General features: G+C 31.6%; 1 protein-coding gene across 1 annotated transcript; it reads left to right on the plus strand.

The window, feature by feature from the left end:
- The first annotated feature begins 5,077 nt into the window (after window positions 1-5,077).
- LOC129938767 (uncharacterized) lies at window positions 5,078-17,148 on the plus strand. The gene is made up of 5 exons (XM_056046505.1): window positions 5,078-5,329; window positions 15,965-16,053; window positions 16,128-16,419; window positions 16,485-16,631; window positions 16,700-17,148. The coding sequence occupies exons 1-5, from the start codon at window positions 5,224-5,226 to the stop codon at window positions 16,858-16,860; spliced, it is 795 nt and encodes a 264-aa protein (XP_055902480.1). The 5' UTR covers window positions 5,078-5,223; the 3' UTR covers window positions 16,861-17,148.
- Window positions 17,149-23,596: the final 6,448 nt, after the last annotated feature.

Genomic DNA, 23,596 nt, shown 5'->3' on the forward strand with positions numbered 1-23,596 from the left:
TATATTGAAATTAATTTCAACTATTATTATTTTTTGAAAATATTTATTTTCACAAAACCGTCAATAGTACATTATGTCAAAATCATATAATGTCAAAACTTGAGTCACTTGCTTTTAGTTTTCAATTCAAATAAATGTATCGACTTAAATTGCTGGCATTCAAAAGTTATTTTAATGAAACTCAATGAAGTGCGAACGTCTTAAATCAAAAATAACTATTTAACAAAACTCATTCATATTTTATCAATTTTACAAATTGCGATGAAGTCTTCACATCTGGCTCACTACGCCCTTGATTTATTACAAACATTATTAAAAAGAAAAACCTTTTTCTGTCTCATTAAATTCTCTTTGATGTGTTTTGTTTTTTATTACAACTTATTTTGTAATTCACCTTAGAATACTTGAAGACTCGTAATTGAAACAGCTATTGTAATTTTATATCTAATTAAATAAAACCAGCTTGTTAACTGTTTGAATATTGAAAATGTAACCATGTAAATATACGATACCATCTGCATCTATGGATGCTATACAAACCTTTATGATTATTAACAATTATAAATTAATAGTGATATTGCTTCTCTCTTCTTACGAGGTCTTTGATATGTTGACACTTATGACACCTTGTACCTAATATGAATTTAAATTGATGAGATCTTGAGTTAAAGGATGTCTGGATATGCGGTTTTGTATATTTTAAACAGCAAATAAGTACTGAAGGTTAATTCAAATTGTTTTGAAAAAAAATAGAAACAAATTTACACGAAGTCGTCTTTGAAACATGCAGAATATTGTAGAAATCCAATTAAATTAAGAAGAAATTTCCAAAAATGACCCTTGGATTGCGAACTCAAAATTAGCAAAAAAATCTGGAAAGATTTATGTAAGAAAAACTTAAAATCATCATTTTTTCCACAAGTAAAAAGAATATTAGAAGATTTAGAATTAGAATCATGTAGTGGATAACATTGAGAAGACAATTTATTATAAAGAATGAAGTCTTGCTATCTTCCTAGACGTAGAAAGTGCTTTCAATAACGTCCTTACGGACCTTATGAAAACGATTCACAGATCGTTTACTGATTTCGGAGTAGAGGTTTTTATTAAAGAATGGATAATTTTTAAGCTTAGTGATTGAATGATTCAAGCTTCGTCATTAGAAAAATCACGGAAATGGCTCTGAAGAAAGTTAGCAGCTGGGCCACGAGCAGTAGACTAGGTGTTAATCAGAGCTAATGAGCTGAACTGATGCTCTGCACAGAGGCCAAAACTAAAATACCTGCCTTCACGCTAGTATCGGCACTACAGGGGCCCTTCGATCGTGCCCATCAGATGCCTTAAAGGTTATTCTGTACCTCCTACCAATAGACCTACACATGAAATATTTAGTATGTGCTAAGGCTAATTCTGAAGAAACTAATCCCGGAATCCGCACACGACTTGATGAAATTCCCTAATTTACAAGTAGCTCCAACGTCATCAAGCGATTTGCTTTATCCGGTCATAAAAGAAGCATGGACCACCGAAAGCTTCCCCAATGAGTGACAGAAGGGAATTATTGTCAAGCTCCCGAAAAAAAAGAGATCGTACAAAGTGCGAAAACTTGAGAGGAATTTGCGTTCTTCCTGGCGTTGCCAAAATAGTAGTAAAAGTTATACTGGAACGCATCAGAGAACACCTTGAGGCCACACTCGATGGCGAACAAGCAGGATTCCGCTCTGGATCCTCCTGTATTGAACATATCAACACCCTGCGGATCATTATTGAACAGTGCGTTGAATATCGATCACCACTGCACCTGCTGTTGATCGACTTCGAGAAGGCCTTTGATAGCGTTAACAGGGAGTATATATGGTTAGCTTTGCGGAGCAGAGGCGTCCCAGAAAAATTAATTGCTATTATTAGAGCAGCATATGATGGATCCAAGTGACCCGTCTTGCAAGATTGTAGGTTTTCAAATGATTTTGAAATCCGAAACGAAGTCAGACAGGGCTGTATTCTGTCACCAATATTGTTTTTTTGGTTACTCTCTCATTTGATCATGGATCTTCATCAAATGACAACAAGTGTGAAGGAGAAGTTGTGGGGCTGAAAATTAATTCCGGCGAAACAAAAATGATCCGACCATCCTCTCAAATAAATATTTTCTCTCAACCGGTGGAAAAAGTGGAGAGCTTTTAATACCTTGGAAGTATCGTTTCCATCGAAGGCGGAACCGAACAAGACGTCATCTACTGCATCGGCAAAGCAAAAGCGGTGTTCGGTATGCTGTCACTATTCGTGGCATGATAGTAAGTGCGTTGGACTGTCATGCCAGAAGTCTTGGGTTCGATCCCTGCATATGCCATCTAAAGTTTTTTCACGGGTACTGCCTCTTGCGAGGAATTGACAAATTCTCCAAGAGTAACTTTTGTCATGAAAAAGTGCTTTCTCAAATTAGCCGTTCGGATTCGGGATATAAACTGTAGGTCCCCCCCATTCCTGACACATTACTCGCACACAGAAATGGTTGAGAGTTGTAAATCACTAGGACCAAGTTTTCGGCGGACTGTTGCACCACCCAATTTATTTATTTTAACTCTATCAGCTAAAGAACAAAGAACGACTGTTTGGCACAAATGTCGAATCTATGCTTCTTTATGGGTAAAGCACTTAGAAGGTTACCCTAGCCATAACAAGAAAGGTGCAAACCTTCGTGAATAGATGTTTTTGTAACATCCTAAGGGTTTTCTGGTCAAACCGTATATCAAATAAGGTCCTTCATAGAAGGACAGGTCAGGAACCTATAGAATCTATAATACGAAGGCCGAAGTGGCAATGGATTGGACATACGCTTCGAAAAGGTAACGACTGCATTGTAGGCCAAGCTATGCAGTGGAATCCGCTCACAAAAGAAGGAAGAAGAGTGGACGACCGAGAAGCTAATAGCGCATGACAGTCGAGTCGGAATCATCGTCACTAGGCAAGAGTTGGAGGGACCCGAAACACATCTCCGAAAACCGTACACGATGGCACGTAGGCGTAGTAGAGGCCCTATGTCCCTTAATGGGTTCCCAACAGACTTAACAGGTCTGAGGACATAAGGGTAAGTATGTGCTAAGGCTTAAACAATCGAACTATTGGGTTTCAAGACTCTTGGGCTTGTCAACACTAACGAACCGATTCCAGCGTATATTTTTGCGATTTAAACCGTCAGCTGCATCCCTGTGCCTTAAACCTCAGCAAAGATTTAAAGTCATCTTTCTTGCCAGAAAGGATCGGCATTGGCCGATAGGAGAGCATGCAGCAAAGTTGTGTATCCTTTAAAATATGTACTGTCCTAGCTGCGGAGACCAACATGAAACGGAAACTGTATGATTCATTCTCTCTGTAAATGTCTTGTCCTGCCCAGTTCTACAATGTTGAGCTTCCAAAGGCATTCCTTAAAGGTCTTGATGAACTTTCCGAGATGAGAATCAAATATCTAATTTAATTCTGAATTCGACGAAATATCTCTAGGATCGCTAATTTTGTCAATATAAATTCGTCATAATATTATCTTTTTACATTTTTTGTTATCTATTATATAAGTCAAATGAGTTTTATTCTACAAAAACGGCGCTTTATAGCGCTAATTTAGTCGCGCATCAAGTTCATCCTGTAAAATTTGTTGTTGTATCAAAGGTATGAAAGTTTCCTTCCATAGAATTCGTTTTCACCGGGCACGTGGATTCTTCTCTAACTGTGGCACTGTCTTGCTCTAATAAATGAATGAAAAGGAAAAGTTAAAAGAAATAATAAAATTGAAGTACTTACGATATGGATTGATGGAACGCCATTTCAAAATTTGAATATTGCAAAACTGATATGTCTTTTTGCTCATTTCGATCTAGTACGTCTCCATGATCTTCTTAATTGTCGCACCACGCTGCGCTGTACGTCCGATGTAGAACAATTTGATCGATTTTAGCCTCCTGGTTGTACTTGTTTTTGGTGTATGAACAAAAATTGAATTGGTTCAAAATGGCATTTGACAAAATGTAGGCCATACAAAATGCTTAGGAGCTCGTCCTTGCTCGTCCTTTTTGCTGAAAATTATATTTACTACAAAGCAAAAACACACTTAGATTATCTTAACAATCTTATTGCCGATAGTGTGCCACCTCAAGAGAGTGTTACTATTTCAACTTCCATATAAAGGACTACACGGAACCAATTCGAACTCTCATAGTTCTTATCTCTCATAGTGTAAACTTTGTAAACTGTGCAATACGTTTTATAAGTATGTATTGATAAAGGTCATTTGATGGATTTGACAATTATTTTTCTAAGCGCCCCAGATCTCATGGGCTTAAAATACCGTCATTAAATATTTTGCGATGGCTAAGTATTTAGTACTTTTAATAAGAATTCTAGTAATTAGTCAATGATTAATGGTAATTTGATTGACCTATTGAACACGCAAGCTACTTAGGTATAGGCACATAACCTATATAAAAAAAAAACAAAGTTGAAAAACTTTGAATAGAATATTAAATTTTTAAGTTAAAACAATTGTATCTTTGGCAATAAATAGATACAATTAACAAGCAATAAAAGTTAATTTTCTTTTCTTTTTGTTTTAAGAAAAAAGAATAATAATTTAGTTAATCACTCGTACTTGTATGCAGATTGTGTGTACATATGTACCTAGATAGATATCATAAATATCAAATACAAATCTATCAAAAAATCTCTGTCATTCATTTATGCAGTCACAAAACTATTCACCTATCATGATTTAACTTTTTTGCAAATATTAAACAACAACAGAATTAAAAAAAAAACATCACTATAAACACATGATTGCTGTTGCAAAAAGAAACTAACTTATATCCAAAGTGGAGGGAGAGGTCTTCAAGTTTTTGATTTGTTTTACTCGTTGTAATTCAACTTTTTTATATTTTGTTTATGTAGATAGATATGTTTTTATTTGTATGTAATTAATTCGATGACGGCGGTGAATGGGAGAAGAAATAATACAACAAAATTTTCTGATAAAAATCCAATATATACAAGGTCTTCGGTTAAAGTATCTTTTAGATACTCTCTGATCTTTGTGCAGTGAAATACGCAAGTTGTCGTGAGTGTATCATAAACACTGCTTAATATATTTTGTTTATAGTTTTTTTGGTTGTGATTTTAAAGCAAAAGTTTGCTTTTTTTCTCATAAAGACTTAGACTAAATTTTAATAAAAAAATATGAAATTATTCATTTTACAAGTTGCACTTTTTTGTGCTGTAGCTTATGGTGCAAGTGTTCCCGAAACAGACGAGAAATCATCAGAGGGAGATGAATTCGTCTTGCGTGAGTGTTGCTATACTTTTTTGAATCCGTTTTTAGTTTGTCAAAAGTCAAGATTTTTTGGAAATATTCATTAAAAAAAACTACTCCGATCGCTGATTACGCGATCAGGGAATACAAAATTAATGTTTTTTATGTGTTAAAAGCTGGCTTCTCTTTGGAAATCAATATCTTTTTTAGAGATTATTTTGAAATAATCTTTCCTTATTTAAGAATATGATCAATAAAATATGAATGTAGTATGTTAGACTTTTTGAAATTTGTTTTGGTTTTGTAAACCCAGTAGGTCCTGTATTTTCTTCAATTCTGTGAACTTAAAACATCTTTTAGTTTTCTAATCAGTCTTTTGAATCAAATAAAAGAAAAACATTCCTTCTGAAGAAGCAAGAACTAGCAGCTTTGGCTTAAGGCCTATTTTATGTGAATTCAAATTCTAGAATCTTAAATACGTAGTTTTATTTATAACATTTAAACTTGAGCTAGTTTTAGTATGGCAATATACTGATTAGTCTTTAGAACCATTGTAGATTTAACTGATATCAGTTTTTGTTAATAATTTTTGGTTTCGTTTTCAGACTGAAATCTTTTAGCAGAAGAATTATCTTATTTCTTCAAGACAAAGTAAAGAAATCTTGATATTTTATAGATTTCAAAATATTAACCTATATAAAAATAATTAAAAATACTTAAATAGAGCCTGGCATGCGACCCACACTAATAACTTCCCATTCCGTCTGCCAATTTCTCGTAAACTTTAACAAAATGTTATTAATAATATAAAAAGTCAAGTTAAATTGAAAACCCTTTGTTGTTTTTTTTTTTTAATTTTTGAAAAGTTTTTTCATACGATAAAAAAAACTTTGGGTTCAAAATCTCTTTTTGTTAACGAGATTATTAGTCGAACAAATTTTGTTTACTAATTTCAGAAGAATTTTTGTTTTTGTTGTTTATTTCTTATATTAAAAAATACAGATTGCATTTTTTCATTATCTTTAGTAGTACACGTGGCATGATGGTAAGTACGAAGGACTGTAATACCACAGGTCTAGAGTTCAATCCCTTTCTGTGCCATCTTAAGTTTTTTTCATGGTGACTGGCTCTTGCGAGGCATTGACAAATCCGCCAATTCTTATCAGTACTTTCACAAATTAGCCGTTCGAATTCGGTTTAAAAAAGAAGATCTCCTCTATCCCTCGCAACATTACTCGCACACGGGAATTGTTGAGAGTTGTAAGTCACTAGGTCCGATAACCAATTTTTACCAACTTTTAATATTGCTTTGTTCAGGTTTTTATTTTTTTTAAGAAAACTGTCGATTAGATTTTTCTTTAAATTTTTCAACAACTTTAAAACTTTATTCTCCATTGCATAGAGGGAGGTCAAACCTTTTTTTATCGTAAAGTAATCAAGGTGATAAATATTTTTATTAATGTGTATATTTTATACAAAAAAACCGTTATTTGAATTTTGTTACAAAATAATTCTAGTCTTAGTATGTATGTACACACGCACACAGAAATCTCTCTTAAGATCTTTGATTTAGATTCTATGGACCTTTAAACATCAAGAAATGACAACAATTGTAATTCGACAAATCGGACCAATTACAATAACATACGATGAGAACAATTGATTTTAAGGCTTACCAAACAATATACATAAATGAGTGTTTTCTAGCTTACAGTGACATACTGGGCGTACACATATTTTGTATATTATTTATTGGATTTTTTATATGAATTTTATTGAATGTTTGCCTATGTACGCATTTAATCAGTGTAAGTAAAGATGGCAAAGATATATAATATGTAAACTTAATATGGAAAGATTTGATAATGAAGAAAAAAGGCTACAAAAATATTTACAAAAACGAATTAAATTACATTTATATTTAAAAATATATTTTTTTGTAATAAAAAACAACTTCCAAAAAAATCAAAATGCGTGGATAATGATAGTAAATAACCAAAATATTTTACCAAAATATCCATTTATTTATTAGTGAGTTGAACCAGGCTTAGCTCTAGACATAAAATAATGTTGGTTAAATCTTGAAGCATTAATTAATCAAAAAGACGATTTACCTTGAATAATTTTACATGTGGTGAAATTTAACACACTTGGAGTGGAAACATTAAACAAAACACCGCACCAGTTCAATTAATCCCGTGATAAGCTAATAAAATCAGGTTGCTTACTTTGTTGCTATCATTATTGAAAAAAAATAACTGACTCTTACACTACATTATATCGAATAAAAGTCTAGTCACTTTCAACTCTCAATTATTCCCATGAACGAGTTAAGACCATACATGTGGTTGACTGGAGGTGCAAGCTTTTCATAACAAGAATTATATTATAAGACGATTTGTAAATTTCTTCGAAGAACAAAAATTGTAAGTCTTAAAGTTTGGAGAACAAACTGAGACTATTACTATTATTATTCACTTACAAATCAAATAGAATTATTTTTCTTAACCATTTTTTTTGTTGAAAATAATATAAACAAACAAAATAAATTCATTCATAAAAGCTGATCAATAAAATGATACATTATTCATATTAAAATGCAATGTGATTAAGAAAAAAAAGTAATGAAGTAACCTTCGCTTTTAACCTGTACCTACATAAATACGCATGTAAAAGAACAAAAGCAGGCCACAGTTAATAGTTTTTTTTTGTATTTAATTTTGTTAATAACAGAACAAGTTATTTTTCTTGATTATACCTACAACTGATCCGATCTGACCTTGTGATAAAATAGATACAATCATGTTCTTTTTCTTTGACAGTCTTCTGTTTTCGTTTTTGAGTTCAAAGTTGTTCAACACAAGTCATCTTACTTCACCACACATTATTGACACTCTTGAAAATGATCTTGAATTCTAATAATAAAACTTTTAATAGCAGGTGATGTAATTTTTGATGATTGAAACAATACTATTGATAGTTGATTTTCACTAATTTATGTTAATAACTAAGACATGTTGATTAAATTTTTATTATTTGCTTACTAGAATTTTAAACAAAGTTTTTCAAGGCTTTGTAAAAACAAAGTAAAAACCTTTGATCATCAGTAATACCTACCAGTTATATATTCATGGTTAATTTAAGGGTTTCTTAGACGTTTTCTTTCTTACAAGAAGAAATAAAATGCATATAGTTTATGATAAGGGTTTGCTATTAAGTTGTAAAAACGATTTCAGGCAAGTGGTAGGCGATGCGACTGGTTCGAATGAATTCCGAGCGACCCAATTTCGACCTCTTTTTCCAGCAATTGCCTATTTTATTATTTTATTTAATTTTTCGATTTCGTTTAGTTAAGTGGGGTTTAATCGTAGTTTATGGCTCCTATCTACTGGAATCGCAAGCAAAATTAATTGAGAATACTTAACCTTTACCTATAAGAGAAAAATCTTATTTGTACCCAAGGATTATTTAATTCAATAATGAAGCTTCAAACAATCTTTTACTGAAGACTCTTTTGTTCCTTATTCGTCCTACTTTAGTTATTTACAACAATTTTTTCTAAGTTCATTATTCCCTCGTATTGTGGCCCTTACTCTGTTTCAAATTAAATTAAATGAAATTTATGACGAATTTATTCCTGGTCCCAAAGGTCTGCCTGCCATTAAAAAAAAAATGTTCTCTCACACTTTCCTAAGGTAAATTTCCTCAGATTTGGAAATCCTCATTCATAATCCCAGGACACAAAATGGAATGGAAATTATAGGCCCATTTCCATGCTTTCTCATGGGTCTACAACCACTAACTAGGATAAATTTTCATCCTGTCTATCTAAAAAACAAAGTTATGAAGTCATGTTATTTCAACAGATTGCAGTAAGGCATTTGACAAAATATGCCATAGTCTTATACTATTCAAACTATAAAATGGATTTCCTCTTACCTCAAAAACCGATAATACAGCGTTTAGATCTATCACATTATACCCTTTTAAAGCTATTTCTGTTCTGCTGTTCCCCAACGCTGCCACATAGGCCCCCTATTGTTCATTCTTGCAATAAACCATCTTGTAAGGGTCAAAAGGCATTTTGTTGAAATAAAATTAAGTTTTTGAATTTTTCCATGTTTCCAGAATCAAGAATCCACTTCGTTTTCTTTACTTCGATCTTTGTGGTTTAGCCTTCGGCAATTCTCTTATTGTTCCTCGCTATGTTGCCCGTCTGAAACATCTTAACTTAAACTTGTTGGAATAACGTAAGAACATTTTAAACATTCTCTTTATTCATCGGCTCCTTTCTGTTTCCATGGATTGCACTTTCCTGTACAGCTCTTTATCTTACGAGTATAACACAAACCTAATGCACGCAATCCTAGACTCTTTTATGTTCCTACCCGGCAAAAATAAAAATAAAAATTAAAATATATAAGTGTACTTAAACCTCAGTTAAACCAAGAGTTAACGATTGTGCAAATGGCCAAGCGACTTTAACTATGAAACCAAATTTGAAGTAACGTATACTAAAGAATGCAGACGTTTTTTTCTAATTTCTATTTATAATGTTTCAACAGATAACATGCCCCACTTATTACATCAGTGCATATGATATTAATTTATTATAAGAATTGCAATCAATTATTATTATTGTTTTTTTTTTTATTATATGTTATATTCCACAACCTTGTGCTAGTAATGTTTTTTTTGCAGATATTATACCTGCTATGTATTAATGTTATTCCTATATTAACTTTAGTACGATTATCACATTAGACACACAAAGAAATAACGATTATAAACACAAACAAAATTGGCACAGTAAAATTAAAATTCACCATTAAATTACCATCAATTTATTTAATATTGCATCAAAATCAAATTGCAAAATGTAAATGCATACAATGCCCCGCAACTAATGGTATGTTGTGCATTCAGATTAAAATAATTAAATATTCAATCATTGAAAATTTTAAAATTCATCGATGATAATTTGAATTTATAATTCTCAAGCATTAAATTCAATGCATATACATTTATTCAAATATATTTCTCCAATGTTTTGTTCGTTTAGTTAAAACAAATTTAAAAATATAATTATACTTTTGTATAAAAGAAATGTTATAAAGTACCGACACTAAGGTAAGGCTACATTAGTTCTCACAATGGGTTTTGGTTGACATACGAACAACTTTCAATAGTATATAATTAAGGGAATGATGCAGATGATATTGAGCAACTTTGTGTTTGTGTAAATCATGAAAATTCTGCACTAAATAATTTTTGATTTATTGGAAGCCAAGTCTCTAGAGGATATGTTTTGCAAGTTTGAAGTTAATTTTTATTAAAGCATTTAACTATTTGTTCCTACATTAACGAGAGAGAAATCGTTTAAGCTTCCAAGGATTAACAAACGAATTTAAAATGTGCAGAATGCTAAAAATTAGGCTTTTAAACTTAAAATATATTGTAAGTTGAGGAAAGAATTTTTTTTTCTCAACAAGTTCTTGTATGGACAATTATATTATCAATACCGAAAGAAATGTAAGAAATAATTTAAAATCTTTCTAGGTATTTTAGAATTCTAAAAAAATGTTTTCATCTTTTCATCAATCTTCTCTGTACCCTACTCTATCTTCCCAGAATCATCACGCTTTCTCACATAAACAAGGCATACAAACCAACGTTTATGTCACCAACTCCCATCCCACCTCCCACGTTTGTAATGGCGACAAAGCTAGATAGCGCTCCTCTCTCCGATGCTCCTTCTCGCTCTAGGTAACCTAGCTGAATTGCTGTTACCGAATCATAATCTTTTCCTCACATATCAGAATGATGTTCTTAACATCAACTGACTTCTCACCGTATCTCTTCCTCTCCAACCACCTCTTATCTTCATTGGGCTGGATCTAAGGTGTTATACGACCCGTGCTGATGATCAGCCTGGCTGAGGGCCCAATTCAAAAATAGCCCAGTCTCTAACGGAGTATCCGGTGACTCCGAATTAACTAACCTTATCTGTATATGCGAACCTCTGTATAGACAGACCTTTTTTTTGCAACTAGTGGAACCAAAGATGAACAAAAACAAAAATTAAAAGAATGATGAGACCGGTATCTCTTCAGGACTGGGCATCAGTTTGACGTCAAAGCCTGTTGCCATATCTTCTGTGGCCAACACAGAAAAGGGAGTAGTGACAATGCATTGACCCTCCTCTGCTGTTGGTAGGAAAGCGAGTAGGAAGTTAGGTGAATAATGGCCCTACCACTTCTAATGAGAGTACATCAAGAAATGGAAAGCGAAAACTCTTAAAAAGCCTATATAGACAAAGGCGGCAAGCTGCCAAAATCCTAAAGGCCTCTGGTGCATCATTGGGAGCTAAAAGGACACCGAAGCAAACTGCTCGCGTCGAATGGGCTAACAGCGTTCTTTTTGCAACAAGGAACAATAAAGACTCTAAGTCTAAACTTGGAAGGTCTCTTGAGGGGGCCATACCGACACCAACATGGCCTCCTTGCAAATGACCAGCACTCCCCCAATTCCATCAAGAAACAAGCAAGTGGTTGCGGTCATTGACAGGAGCGATGATGATGTAACAATATCGGCTGATCGTTGACAGCTGGTCAAGGTTAAGCTCTCGGGTGGCTTTATAAGCATTTTGAGAATGCTTGCAGGACCACTTTTTTCCATAAGCGATAGGGGTTGGTATCAGGGTCATGTCAAATTCATGGTTTGTGGCGACCAGAGGTCTTGTGCCTTATACAAACTCTCTGTCAGCCGGTTAGGTGAAGTTTGGCCAGGTGCGAAGCTCGAAGTTGTCCCTAAGGAAGACATTCCTAGCAGACCTACAGCCAACATTTGATTTCCAATCGAACCTTCTGGTATCGAAGATATTCTAGAGATGATCAAAGTTTGTAATCCATCCCTTCCGACGCATAACTGGAATATTTTGATACCTTTGATCCTTATTTTTAATAAATCTTTAAAAACTTGTGTTTTTTTTTAGTGAATGGAAAATATCTTGTATAAGTCCAATGTATAAGAACTATAGACCAATTTTAAAACTTTCAGCTATACCAAAACTTTTTGAAAAATGGTCCCGCAATGACTTTATTTCGCTCCTAAGAATTCGCTACCTTAAGAACAAAATGGTTTTGTTAAATTTAGATCTAATTGTACTGATTAAAGTCTTTGCAAATTATTGTATTAATCAAGTGAAGAGCGGTGAACCAATTTATGCCTTACATATGTTTGGATTTGATGTTTTTTTTTTTAGAATGGTTAGGGCTATACTATACTACAGGAAACAAGCTGTTAAATAGAATGCTAATTGTTTCAAATTGTATAGATGTGGTGTCGGGTCTTCCACAGGGCAGTCATTTGTGTCCACTTTTTTGTATAACCCTTACAAGTGATTTAGCTTGTATTTTTAAATATTGTAACTTTTTGATGTATGCTGGTGATGTTAAAGTAGTTACAGCAACATCTTCACTTGGTATTTATATCTTAGTTTTCCATTGATTTTGTATATAAAGTTTCATGAAGTTAATCTTCTTAAGGTTAATTAAATAAATGATCTTGACGTAATTTTTTACTCAAAGCTTGACAATCACATATTGATTAAGTTTTTTTTTATAAATTTCCTATTAGGTTTTTGAAACGAAACTCGAAAGACTTTAAGGATTCCTATACTTTATTTATGTGTCTCTAAAATTTTTCCGGATTTAGAATACTTTTTACAAATTTAATATTCTGAGGATTGAAAGAGTTCAAAAAAGGTTTACAATTTATGCATTACATAAACTTAATTGGGTTGAGTCATTGCCAGATTATGAATCAAAATGTTCACTAACTAATTTAAAAACGTTTTAATGTCGTAGGCAAGTCCAATGCATTTTGTTCGTAAAGGATATTTGTGATAACCACTAATGCCACTCTTGTTCCATCTATGATTCTGAGCAACAAAACTAATTTATTTTATGCTTCACTTCATGGAACCAATTATGGTCTAAATAAACCAAAAATACGTTTTCTAAATCTGTTTCATACGGTTTATAATAAAATTAACCTTAGCAGGAATAGAGATTGTTTTAAGGAAATAAGTCTTTAAATACGAAATTGATTATTTAATTAATTAAAATGTTAACATTAATCTAGCTGTTGTAAATATATACATATATTTATCTTTGTATCTTTATTATTTTGTTTGGTAGTTTTGTAATCAGCAGATCTTCAAATCAATTCGTAAAATAAATAAACACAAAAATATGAAATTTGTGTTTATGTTATCTAGAGGCGATGACTTCTAAGATGATAGCACCATACCATATCATATAATCCCTAATTTAAATTCCAATGATGTCCCCACATTTATTTAAGATTCAATAATGATTTGCACCAACGAAACCAAGAGTTGCCAATTTGCTGTCAGAATAAATTAGCATAAAAATTATGCAAATTATTGTCTTCTAAAGTTGTTGACGTGCCTCGTCGTTGTCTTATATTTGTTTCGTTGTATTTCAAAGCTTGACGCCACGCGCCTATTTATTATTATTATTATTTTTTTCTTTTAATTGAGAAATTAAAAATATTTGTATTTTTTTCCTATTAGATTTGAGACTTTGTTCAGTTTTTCTTAATAAATTTATAATTACAGGTCAGTTGAAATAACCAATAGCATGTAATAAAAGAATGAACGGTTGAACGATCATTCATTCAATATATTATCTTGATACTAGATTTTTCATTGTCATCTTCATAAGTTAAATGTTAAAGTATTTATTACTATATTTATTATATAAGAGTTGTTTTATGTCCAATGTTAAAGCGTTTATTACTATATTTATTATTAGAAGAGTTGTTTTATGTTCATTCAAAATTGTTTCAATTAGTATTATTAAAGATACCAACCATCGTATAAAATAATGACAGATTAAAATTACATTGCCCTTCAGATTGAACACAATGATTTGTAAGATTGATCAACAACATTTACTTATCGTTAGATTATTTTATAAGTTTTGTTTTATGTGAAACAGGTTTTCTACACTCATAAAATATAACTCAGAAACAGTCAATTTTAATTAATTAATTGTCGCTAACATTTTCATGTTTTCTACTACAAAGTCTTAAAAAATTAGTACACGTGCCAATAAAATTGAAAACATTGATTTTTTATTGCTAAAGCACACCCTTACTATTTAGGTTTAGTAAAATTTTAATTGCTGGCAATTAAATTAAGTTTTTTTACTTATAATTTTATTAGACAATAATTTCGTTGCAATATAATAACATACTTTTCGAAAGTCATTTTACAGTTCAATCAGATTTTTATAATTTCTATTAAATTTGATCCCAATTTAAGTTGTGACTTTGTGCATTGCTAAAAACGCAACTTGAGGTTTATTTCTTTTAATTCCCAATACCTTTTGTTTGATCCAATTTCATTTAAGTTTTGAACAATTCGACAGAACTATACCTTAAGACATTAGAACTGTCATTTTTTGAAAATAAATTGGAAGCGGCCATATTGTGAAGCTGTCAAATTGTTTGTCATTTACTAAGCATGTTTTGTCAAATCATCATGAGCTGATGTAAACATTCAACAACATGCTTAAATGATATTAAAGGGTGGGTTTATTGTAGGGACCGATCGAATGTAAACCACACCTAAACGTCAAGTTTTTTTTCTGCATTTCATTTGATATTTCTTAATATCAGACTAACTCCATTTGAACCATGGAAAGAAACGCAATGAAGCAATGCGTTAAAGTTGTTCAGGCTTATTTTGAAAATTAGCCTTTAGATAAAAATGCATATCGTGCACTTCGTGATTTTTTCGTTCAATTAAATCATCCAAATGTGGGTAGAAAATATTGCTTCTCTTGGCGGAAGAGCCGTCCACATCAACTCGTCGTTGTGCCCAACAATTTCACCTCTCATGCTGCGGTTGACGAACATTATGCAAAAAGTCTAACATTTACACAATTAGAAGGTGAAATTAACTCAAGAAATAAAGCCCATTGACCATTTCAAAAGTCGTAGTCAATTTTGGGAATGGTACCAAGAAATAGTGGATGATCGATTTTCAAAGAAACTCATCTTCAGTGATGGGGCACATTTTCACTTCAGTGGCTTCGTCAATAAGCCTCATTTCGGTGAATGATAATCCCAATAAGTAGAAGGTATCTTCCTACGTTTGATTGTTTTCACATCTTTGGTAGATAATTTAATTTCCTTACTCCAGTGGCTTGTATATCATTGATACTATATGACTCGTATTAAAAATTGATCTATTTTTGGTCAATTTGTCTGCCTTTTCATTTCGGTCAATGCCACAGTGCCCAGGGACCTAACGAAGTGTAAACCTGTTGTAATTCGCTGAGTAAACAAAACTCCCTACAGCATTGCTTTGTCTGTTTTGACTTTGTGTCAGTGATGAATATGGCCTTAATAGCTACTTAACTGTGAAAAAATATGTTTACAAAAATGTTTTCAAAATTATGGAAAGAAAGATCTTTAGCGGCTTCAGGAACTGCAATGTTGTTGATATTTCTAGGGAAGGATTATATCTCTTAATATGTTAGTAAACCATTGATCTAAACATATTTTTTATATCTTTTATATATTTGACCGCTGTACTTCTTGTATTTATTTTTATTTTTTCACCTTATTTTACAGCTAGTGGCATACCAACCTGCAGTGCTGATGAAGACAAACTAAATGAATGCCTTAAAAATGTTTTCCAAGAAATGCTTCCAAAATTACACGTAATTTCCATAAATTCACTTTTTTGAATTTTCAAACAAAAACTAATGATTTCTTTTTAATATCTCTTGATTAGCATGGAAACAAAGAACTTAACATTCCACCAATTGATCCCTTTGCATTGAAAAATACCAAATATGATTATTCGAATGGAGTTCTTTCGGGACGAGTTGCACTGAAAGATGCTAAAATTTATGGAGTAAGTCGTTCAGAAGTCAAAGATGTTCGTTTCACTCTTAATGAAGAAGGTACCCATATGGAAGTTGATACATTCACACCACGTCTATATGTCGAAGGAAATTATAAGGCTGATATGAAAATCAATGAAGTTAAAATGAACCCCAAGGGATATTTCAATGTCACAATGTGTAAGTTATGAAAAAAAAAAAACAAATAAACAAAGTTATTATATGAACTTTTGAACATTTTCTAGCTGGTGTTAATTTCACTCAGCTTATGGATGGTAAATTCGAAACTAAAAATGGCAAACGATTTTTGAGACTTGTTAAATTCGACATGGATGTTGATATTGAAGATATGAAAATCTATGCCGATGGATTGTTCCCAGATCCAACTTTGAGTAAGTTTTTGTTGTTTGATTTCTTGTTCATCAAACTTACTTTAACATATTCTTGTGTTTCCTTGCAGATGCTATTGTCTTGGACTTCATCAACCAATACTGGCGTGAAATTTACAAAGTCATTATTCCCGAAACTCGATCATATTGGGAACCTCTTGCCTTGAATGCAATGAATGAGTTCATGTTGCATGTTCCATTCGATAAGCTTATTACCAAAACCAAAAATTAGATTTAATTAATATTATTATTATTCTTAGGTGTTCTGTTTTTTTATAGAATTATATTTACAAAAAAAAACTGTGTTATTGCCCATGAAAAAAAACTATGATTTCATTTGTGATGATCTTATGTAATTTAACACGCAGGTTAAGGTTAAAAATGAAAAATGAACATAACTTACCACATTCATACGTTATACAAATCAAGAACCCAAGTGCATAAGTGAATGAACCAAAATTAGGTGAATGACGCGCGCGACTATGATATAAATAATAATAATAAAAAACAATCACGCATACGCCGTAGTGAACTGTATGGAGAAATACGAATAAGCCAAACGCATTATAACTACTATATTATTTTATTCTGCATGCATTAGGCTTAAAAAAACGTGCTTAACGATTGCATGACGAGACTGTCTAATCAATAGGTTTGGATTGATGCGTTCAATGACTATAAAAATGTTTTGTGGACATGTCACGCTCGATGTTTAAATGGATGAGAGTGCAAAGTGTCTTTCATTTACTTTTGGAAAAATCTTGGAGTATTTATTGGTTGCAAAATTTTTGCTGCAATTTAAAAATTAAGTTGAATTTTAAATCACAGCAATTTTAAAAGCCAAGTCAAATTTTAACATATTTAAATTAAATTTGTATTTCATTGTTACGAAGTTTACAGAAAAGAAGATTGGAATGATGACGCACCCCCAAGAAAAATGACGATGACATTTTTCAAATGAAAACAAAAATAACTTCAAAATCAATTGAAAGAGTTCGGACGATTGATATCCTTAATGTTGTATGCGAATCATGTACAAAATACGAAAGAAGTCAATGACTGCTATACGTCCTCTAATGACAAATTCACAATATTTGTTCATATTTTGGTAACCACACATTGAGTTTTTGAAGAGCTTTCGAAGCCAGGGGCTTACTTTTATTTCACAAATATTGATGTAGGGGAAAGATTCATTAGCTTTAAAACCACAAGGAAATGCAAAAGGTATATTTATTAGACGTGTGGTTTTCAATAAGAAAACAAATTCATGTAGTTTAATGTGAAGGCCAAGAATCTACCTTTTTAAATTAAGATAAGGGCTTGACATTATGCATACAAAATTGTGGAAAATGGCCGCCGCGACTGCCTCGAATAAATTCTAAACAATAGTCTCAAATTTGACTACTTTTTGAAGTAGGGGGCCACTTTGGGGCCGTATGTTAGCAATAAAACACTGAATATTCTCTGCCAAGTCGTCAATCATTTCGGGTTTATCTGAGTAGACAAACGACTTCACCTAACCCCATAAGTCGCATGATCAATAATTTAATGCCAGCTATTATTTTGGTAAAATTTGCACTATTTAAAAACTTCGTCCTATTTTTTTCTTCAATATCTTCTCATAAAGCTGAAGTCTTACCGCCAAAGATTTGCATTTTTTTTATAACTGTTTCAACATTTGATTTAAAGATGTATACATTTAAGCTTATTCCAGAAACTTTATCGAACAAGAAAATATTGACTCACCTAAAAACATGCAACAAAAATTAGTTTCAATAGTTTCTTAGGGGCTTAAATATTGGTGTTATTTACTCAAGTTTTAACTTTTTGCGTTAATTCATAACACATGGTAAGTGTTTTATTTAAACAAAAAAGTACTTGTTTTTGAATAAACCATAAAGGTGAGCAGCGTTTATTCTTCCTGGTCTGGATTCTGCAGAAACCTCAAGAAACAAAGAAAAAATGTATAAAATACCAGGCGACCAGGCGACCATGCGAGAAAAGTAGGTATACTCCTTACTTCATCTTCCTTTTCAAAAGAATAAATCTAATGCCCATCACTACCTCATCCACAACCTATACATATGTCTCTTATCTAATACAACAAAATAAATAAATACTCACTTTACATCATGTGTGGTTGTCTGTGTGTACATATATTTGGAAGAGAAGAGAATCACAATAACGAAAATAAAAAAAGGAAGATCAAAAATATATATCTAATCCAATGGAATGGAAATTGGCAATAGAAACAGCAGATCAAACCACATTTTCTGTGGACGATAATTATTTTTTGTTTCTTCAAATGTTTAAAATTTATTGAAAAATTATTGTAAACTCCCAATTCTATTTTATATATCACGCGATCATGCTAAAAATTCTATTTTATGTATAAGGCGATCATGCAGATGAAGAAGGTATAGTTTATTTTTCTCTGTGTTCGTTGTTCTACTGTATTTAGGGATGAGTCCGGGAATGGTATTAAAAATGTCATACCGGGTTGACCCGAAGGTAAATTAACATTATGAATTTATTTCGGGTCGACAAGAAAATTCAATTTCAAGTTTTCCCGAAATTAGAGTTTAATTTGGGACCAAGTTTAATGACGAAAATAGCTTCGCACCGATTTTTCAAAGATTTCGGCTGGACCCAAAATTATTAAAATAGTATTATAAAAACATGAGAAACTACTAGGTAACATCCCTGAATTTATTTCGGTTTTCTCTCTCGCCAACAAATACATACATGCATACACAAGTAAGCAAGTATCACTGCCATAAAGTAGTATTGGAGAGCGCGATTACATAAATGTAGAAAAGAACAAAAGTATATAAAAAAGAGCATTGTTGTTGAAAAAAGAGAGAGAAAAGAATAACCACACACATAGACCAACTGTCAATCAGAGAAATTCAAAAACAATATTTCTACCTTCTTCGGCCGCATGATCTCCTGGTACATAAAATAGAATTGTTTGTTTTTTTAGAGCAACACAGTATGATAAAATAGTAGAAACATTAAAACTTATATTATGTCCGACATCTTGAAACCCTCTTCAGCCCAGATAGAACATATGTATGCAAATATTTTGCTACATTCTGACAATAACTATGCAGTCGATATAAAGCACTTTTTGTAATTTTGATCTCCACTTTAACAATAATTTGAAGATTGCATAATTAAATTTTTGCAAAGGTTCAATCCAATTAAATTAAAAAGTGCTTTTACTAAATCCCCAAATCTTAAAAAACTGTTCAGGCTGCCATTTGATTCAATTGGATTAACGTATATTTCTCTATTTTGTTTTGTAATTTTCCTGTGCATGCTGATTTCTATTTTATACATCAGGCGTTTTCTATTTTATATATCAGGCGATCATGCTGAAAATTTTGTTTTTTGTATCAGACGATCATGCAATCATGCAGATGAAGAAGTTATAGTTTTTCTGGGTCTGTCTTATGTATATCATATTTCGTCGTATTGATGTCTGCGTCGTTCTATTTTGTTCAGGAAAGTGACCCGGAATACGTCATATCGGGTCGACTCCAAATGTAATTATTCATAAGAATATATGTAGTTCCGGATAGAAATTAAATTTTATAATAAATATAGTTTCGGCTGGATCGGAAATTAGAGTTTAATTTGGGAATAAGTTTAGTGACGAAAATAGTTTCGCACCAATTTCGGGTTGATCCAAAATTAATAAAATAGTACCAGGTCACATCCCAGATTTTATTTTTTCCACAAATACATATATACATACTCACAAATTATACCTGCTTTGTGAGTATGATCGTCCTGGTACATAAAATAGAATTGTTTGTCTGTTTTTTTTTTTCAAAGAAAAGCATTGTAAAATGATGAAAAAGTAGAAAACTGGAAATCTAATATGTGCTTGCTTTCAAGACTCCAATATATCAAAACTCTATCAACATATTAATAGAAAAAATCATCTGCTCCTCAGCGAGGGAAGCACATGGGTATATCCCTACGTTTTAAAAATCAATATCGTGTTGATATAAGACTTTTCTTTTTCTTGAATCCTTTTTTTGTAATTACAATCCCCACTTTAACAAGAATTTGAAGTTTGCATAATTAATTTTTTGCAAAGGTTTAATCCAATCAAATTTTTAAAAAGTGCTTCTAATAAATCCCTAAAACTTTTTTCAATTAAATTTGATTTACATTTTTTATTTTCTTGTACATGTTGACTTAATTCTATTTTATGTATCATTTCGTAATAATAATGCCTGCGTATTTTATTCAGATATGTGACCGGAATTTTATTGAGTTTGTCATACCGAGTCGAACTGAAATTAATATAAAAATTTGAATTTATTTCGGATCGACAAGAAGCTAGATTCTTATAAGAAATTTAATTTCAGGTTGGCCCGAAATTAGAGTTTACTTTGGGACCAAGATTGGTGGAAAAAATAGTTTTGAACCGGTTTTTCAACAATTTCGGCTGGACCAAAACTATTAAAATAGTATTAAAAAACATAAGAAACTACCGTGTAACATCCCTGAATTTATTTCTGTTTTATTTCTCCAACAAATACATACATACACAAGTATCACTGCCATAAATTAGTATTGGAGAGAGTGATTATACATAAATGTAGAAAAGAACAACAGTATATAAATAAAGTGCATTATAGTTGAAGAAAGAGAGAGAGAAAAGAATAAACATACACATAGACAAAATGTGAAGCAAATTAAAAACAATGTACACACCTTCTTCGTTGGCATGATCGCCTGGTACAAAAAAGAATTAATTGTTTTTAAGAGCAAAACAATAACAACAAAAATGATAAAATAGTAGAAACACTATAAATCACATGCATTCAATATTCCGACATCTTGAAACCTTATCAACATATTCATAGGAAATTGTATCTCCCTCCTAAGGCGGGGGGATGCACATATGTAAATATTTTTCTACATTCTGACAATCAATTTGGAATTGATATGAAGCACTTATATTTTTCTTGCATCCTTATTTTTGTAATTGCAATCCCCACTTTAAAATGAATTTGATGATTACATAAGTAATTTTTTTGCAAAGGTTTTATCCAATTCATAATTTTTAAAAAGTGCTTCTATTACATCCCCAAATCTCAAAGATTTGTTCAGGCTGCCATTCAAACCAATATGATTAACATATGTTTTTGTTTGTAATTTTTCTTCACATGTTGGTTTAATTTTGTTTATTAAAAATTGATTGTAAAAACCCCAATTCTATTTTATACATCAGTTGATCATGCTGAAAATTTATTTTTATTTATCAGACGATCATGGACTCGAAGAAGGTATATTTTTTATTTTTCGCATTTCGTAATAATAATGCCTGCTTTGTTGTATTTTATTCAGAGATGTCACCGGAATGGCATTAAATATGTCATATCGGGTCGACCCGAAATTAAGTTTACCTTTGAATTTATATTGGGTCGACAAGAAACTAAATTCTTATCTTATTAATTTAATTTCAGGTTGGTCCAAAATTAAAGTTTAATTTGGGACAAAGGTAAGTGACGAAAATAGCTTCGCACCGATTTTTCAACGATTTCGGCTACACCCAAAATTATTAAAATTGTATTACAACATAAGAAACTACCAGGTAACATCCCTGAATTTATTTCGGTTTTCTTTCGTCAACAAATACATACATACCCAAATAAGCAAGTATATCAATCCCATAAAGTAGTATTGGAGAGCGCGATTACATGAATGTAGAAAAGAACAAAAGTATAAAAAAGGGCTTTGTAGTTGAAAAAATAGAGAACATTTACATATACATATACAAAAACAATGTACATACCTTCTTCGTCCGCATGATCGCCTGGTACAAAAAGAATTGATTGTTTTTAAGAGCAAAACAATAAAAAAAACATGATCTGAACACAAGAAATCTTAAGTGCATTCAATAGTCCCATATCTTGAAACCCTATCAACATATTCATAGATAAATGGATCTCTGTTCCTCCTCAGGCGAGGCTAGCACATATGTAAATATGCTGCCAATCACTATGCAGTTGATATAAATCAATTTTCTTTTTCTTGAATCCTTATTTTTGTAATTGTGATCCCCACTTTACAATAATTGCAAGATTGTATGATTCAATTTTTGCAAAGCTTCAATCCAATTTATAATTTTTAAAAAGTGCTTCTACTTAATCCCCAATTCACCTGCTTAGGCTGCGATTTAATTCAATTTGATTTACATATTAAAATTTTTTATACTGTTGATTAAATTCTTTTTTTATACATCAGACGATCATGCTAAAAATTTTGTTTCATGTATCAGGCGATCATGCAGATAAAAAAGGTAAAGTTTTTGTTTGGTTTGTCTTATATCATATTATTTCGTCATTTAAATGTCTATAAATATAATATAACGCCGGACCACACCCTTGATTTTATTTCAGTTTTCTTTCTTTAACAAAACCAAAGAAAAATATATGTGATAATGTTTGTTTTTAAAACATTTCTTTTCTCAACTTAGTTCAGAGATAAGGCGCAATTAAACATATGTAAATGTAGAAAAAAAACCACTGAATAAACAAACGTTCTGCAATTAAATATCGTGTTAATATAAAATACTTTTCTTGTTCTTAAATCCTTATTTTTGTAATTTAATTGTTATCTCCATTTTGACAAGAATTTTAAGATTGCATAATTAATTTTATACAAAGGTTCAAACCAATTCATAATTTTTAAAATCTGCTTGTAATAAACCCCAAATCCCAAACACGAATTTATGCTGTCACTCAATTAAATTTGTTTTGCATACATATTTTATTTTGTTTTGGTTCGTTATAAATATGGTTTCAGTTGTGTCTTTCTGTTTTTATTTATTTCTAATTTCTTTCCACACCAAGAACATGAAATATTTGTATTTCTCTTCTCCTACAACAACTCTATTCACTTATATATAAGGGTGGGCATGTGGTTAATCCTATAATAGTATTGGT

The sequence above is a fragment of the Eupeodes corollae genome, chromosome 1 (assembly GCF_945859685.1).
Source record: "Eupeodes corollae chromosome 1, idEupCoro1.1, whole genome shotgun sequence".
Lineage (NCBI taxonomy): Eukaryota > Metazoa > Arthropoda > Insecta > Diptera > Syrphidae > Eupeodes > Eupeodes corollae.

What these genes read in the sequence shown, in the direction of transcription:
- LOC129938767 (XM_056046505.1), top strand. Translation starts at nt 5,224, where the DNA reads ATGAAATTATTCATTTTACAAGTTGCACTTTTTTGTGCTGTAGCTTAT. An exon ending in GGGAGATGAATTCGTCTTGC is followed by an intron (nt 5,330 to 15,964) that starts GTGAGTGTTGCT and finishes CTTATTTTACAG; the next exon opens with CTAGTGGCATACCAACCTGC. An exon ending in ATATTTCAATGTCACAATGT is followed by an intron (nt 16,420 to 16,484) that starts GTAAGTTATGAA and finishes AACATTTTCTAG; the next exon opens with CTGGTGTTAATTTCACTCAG.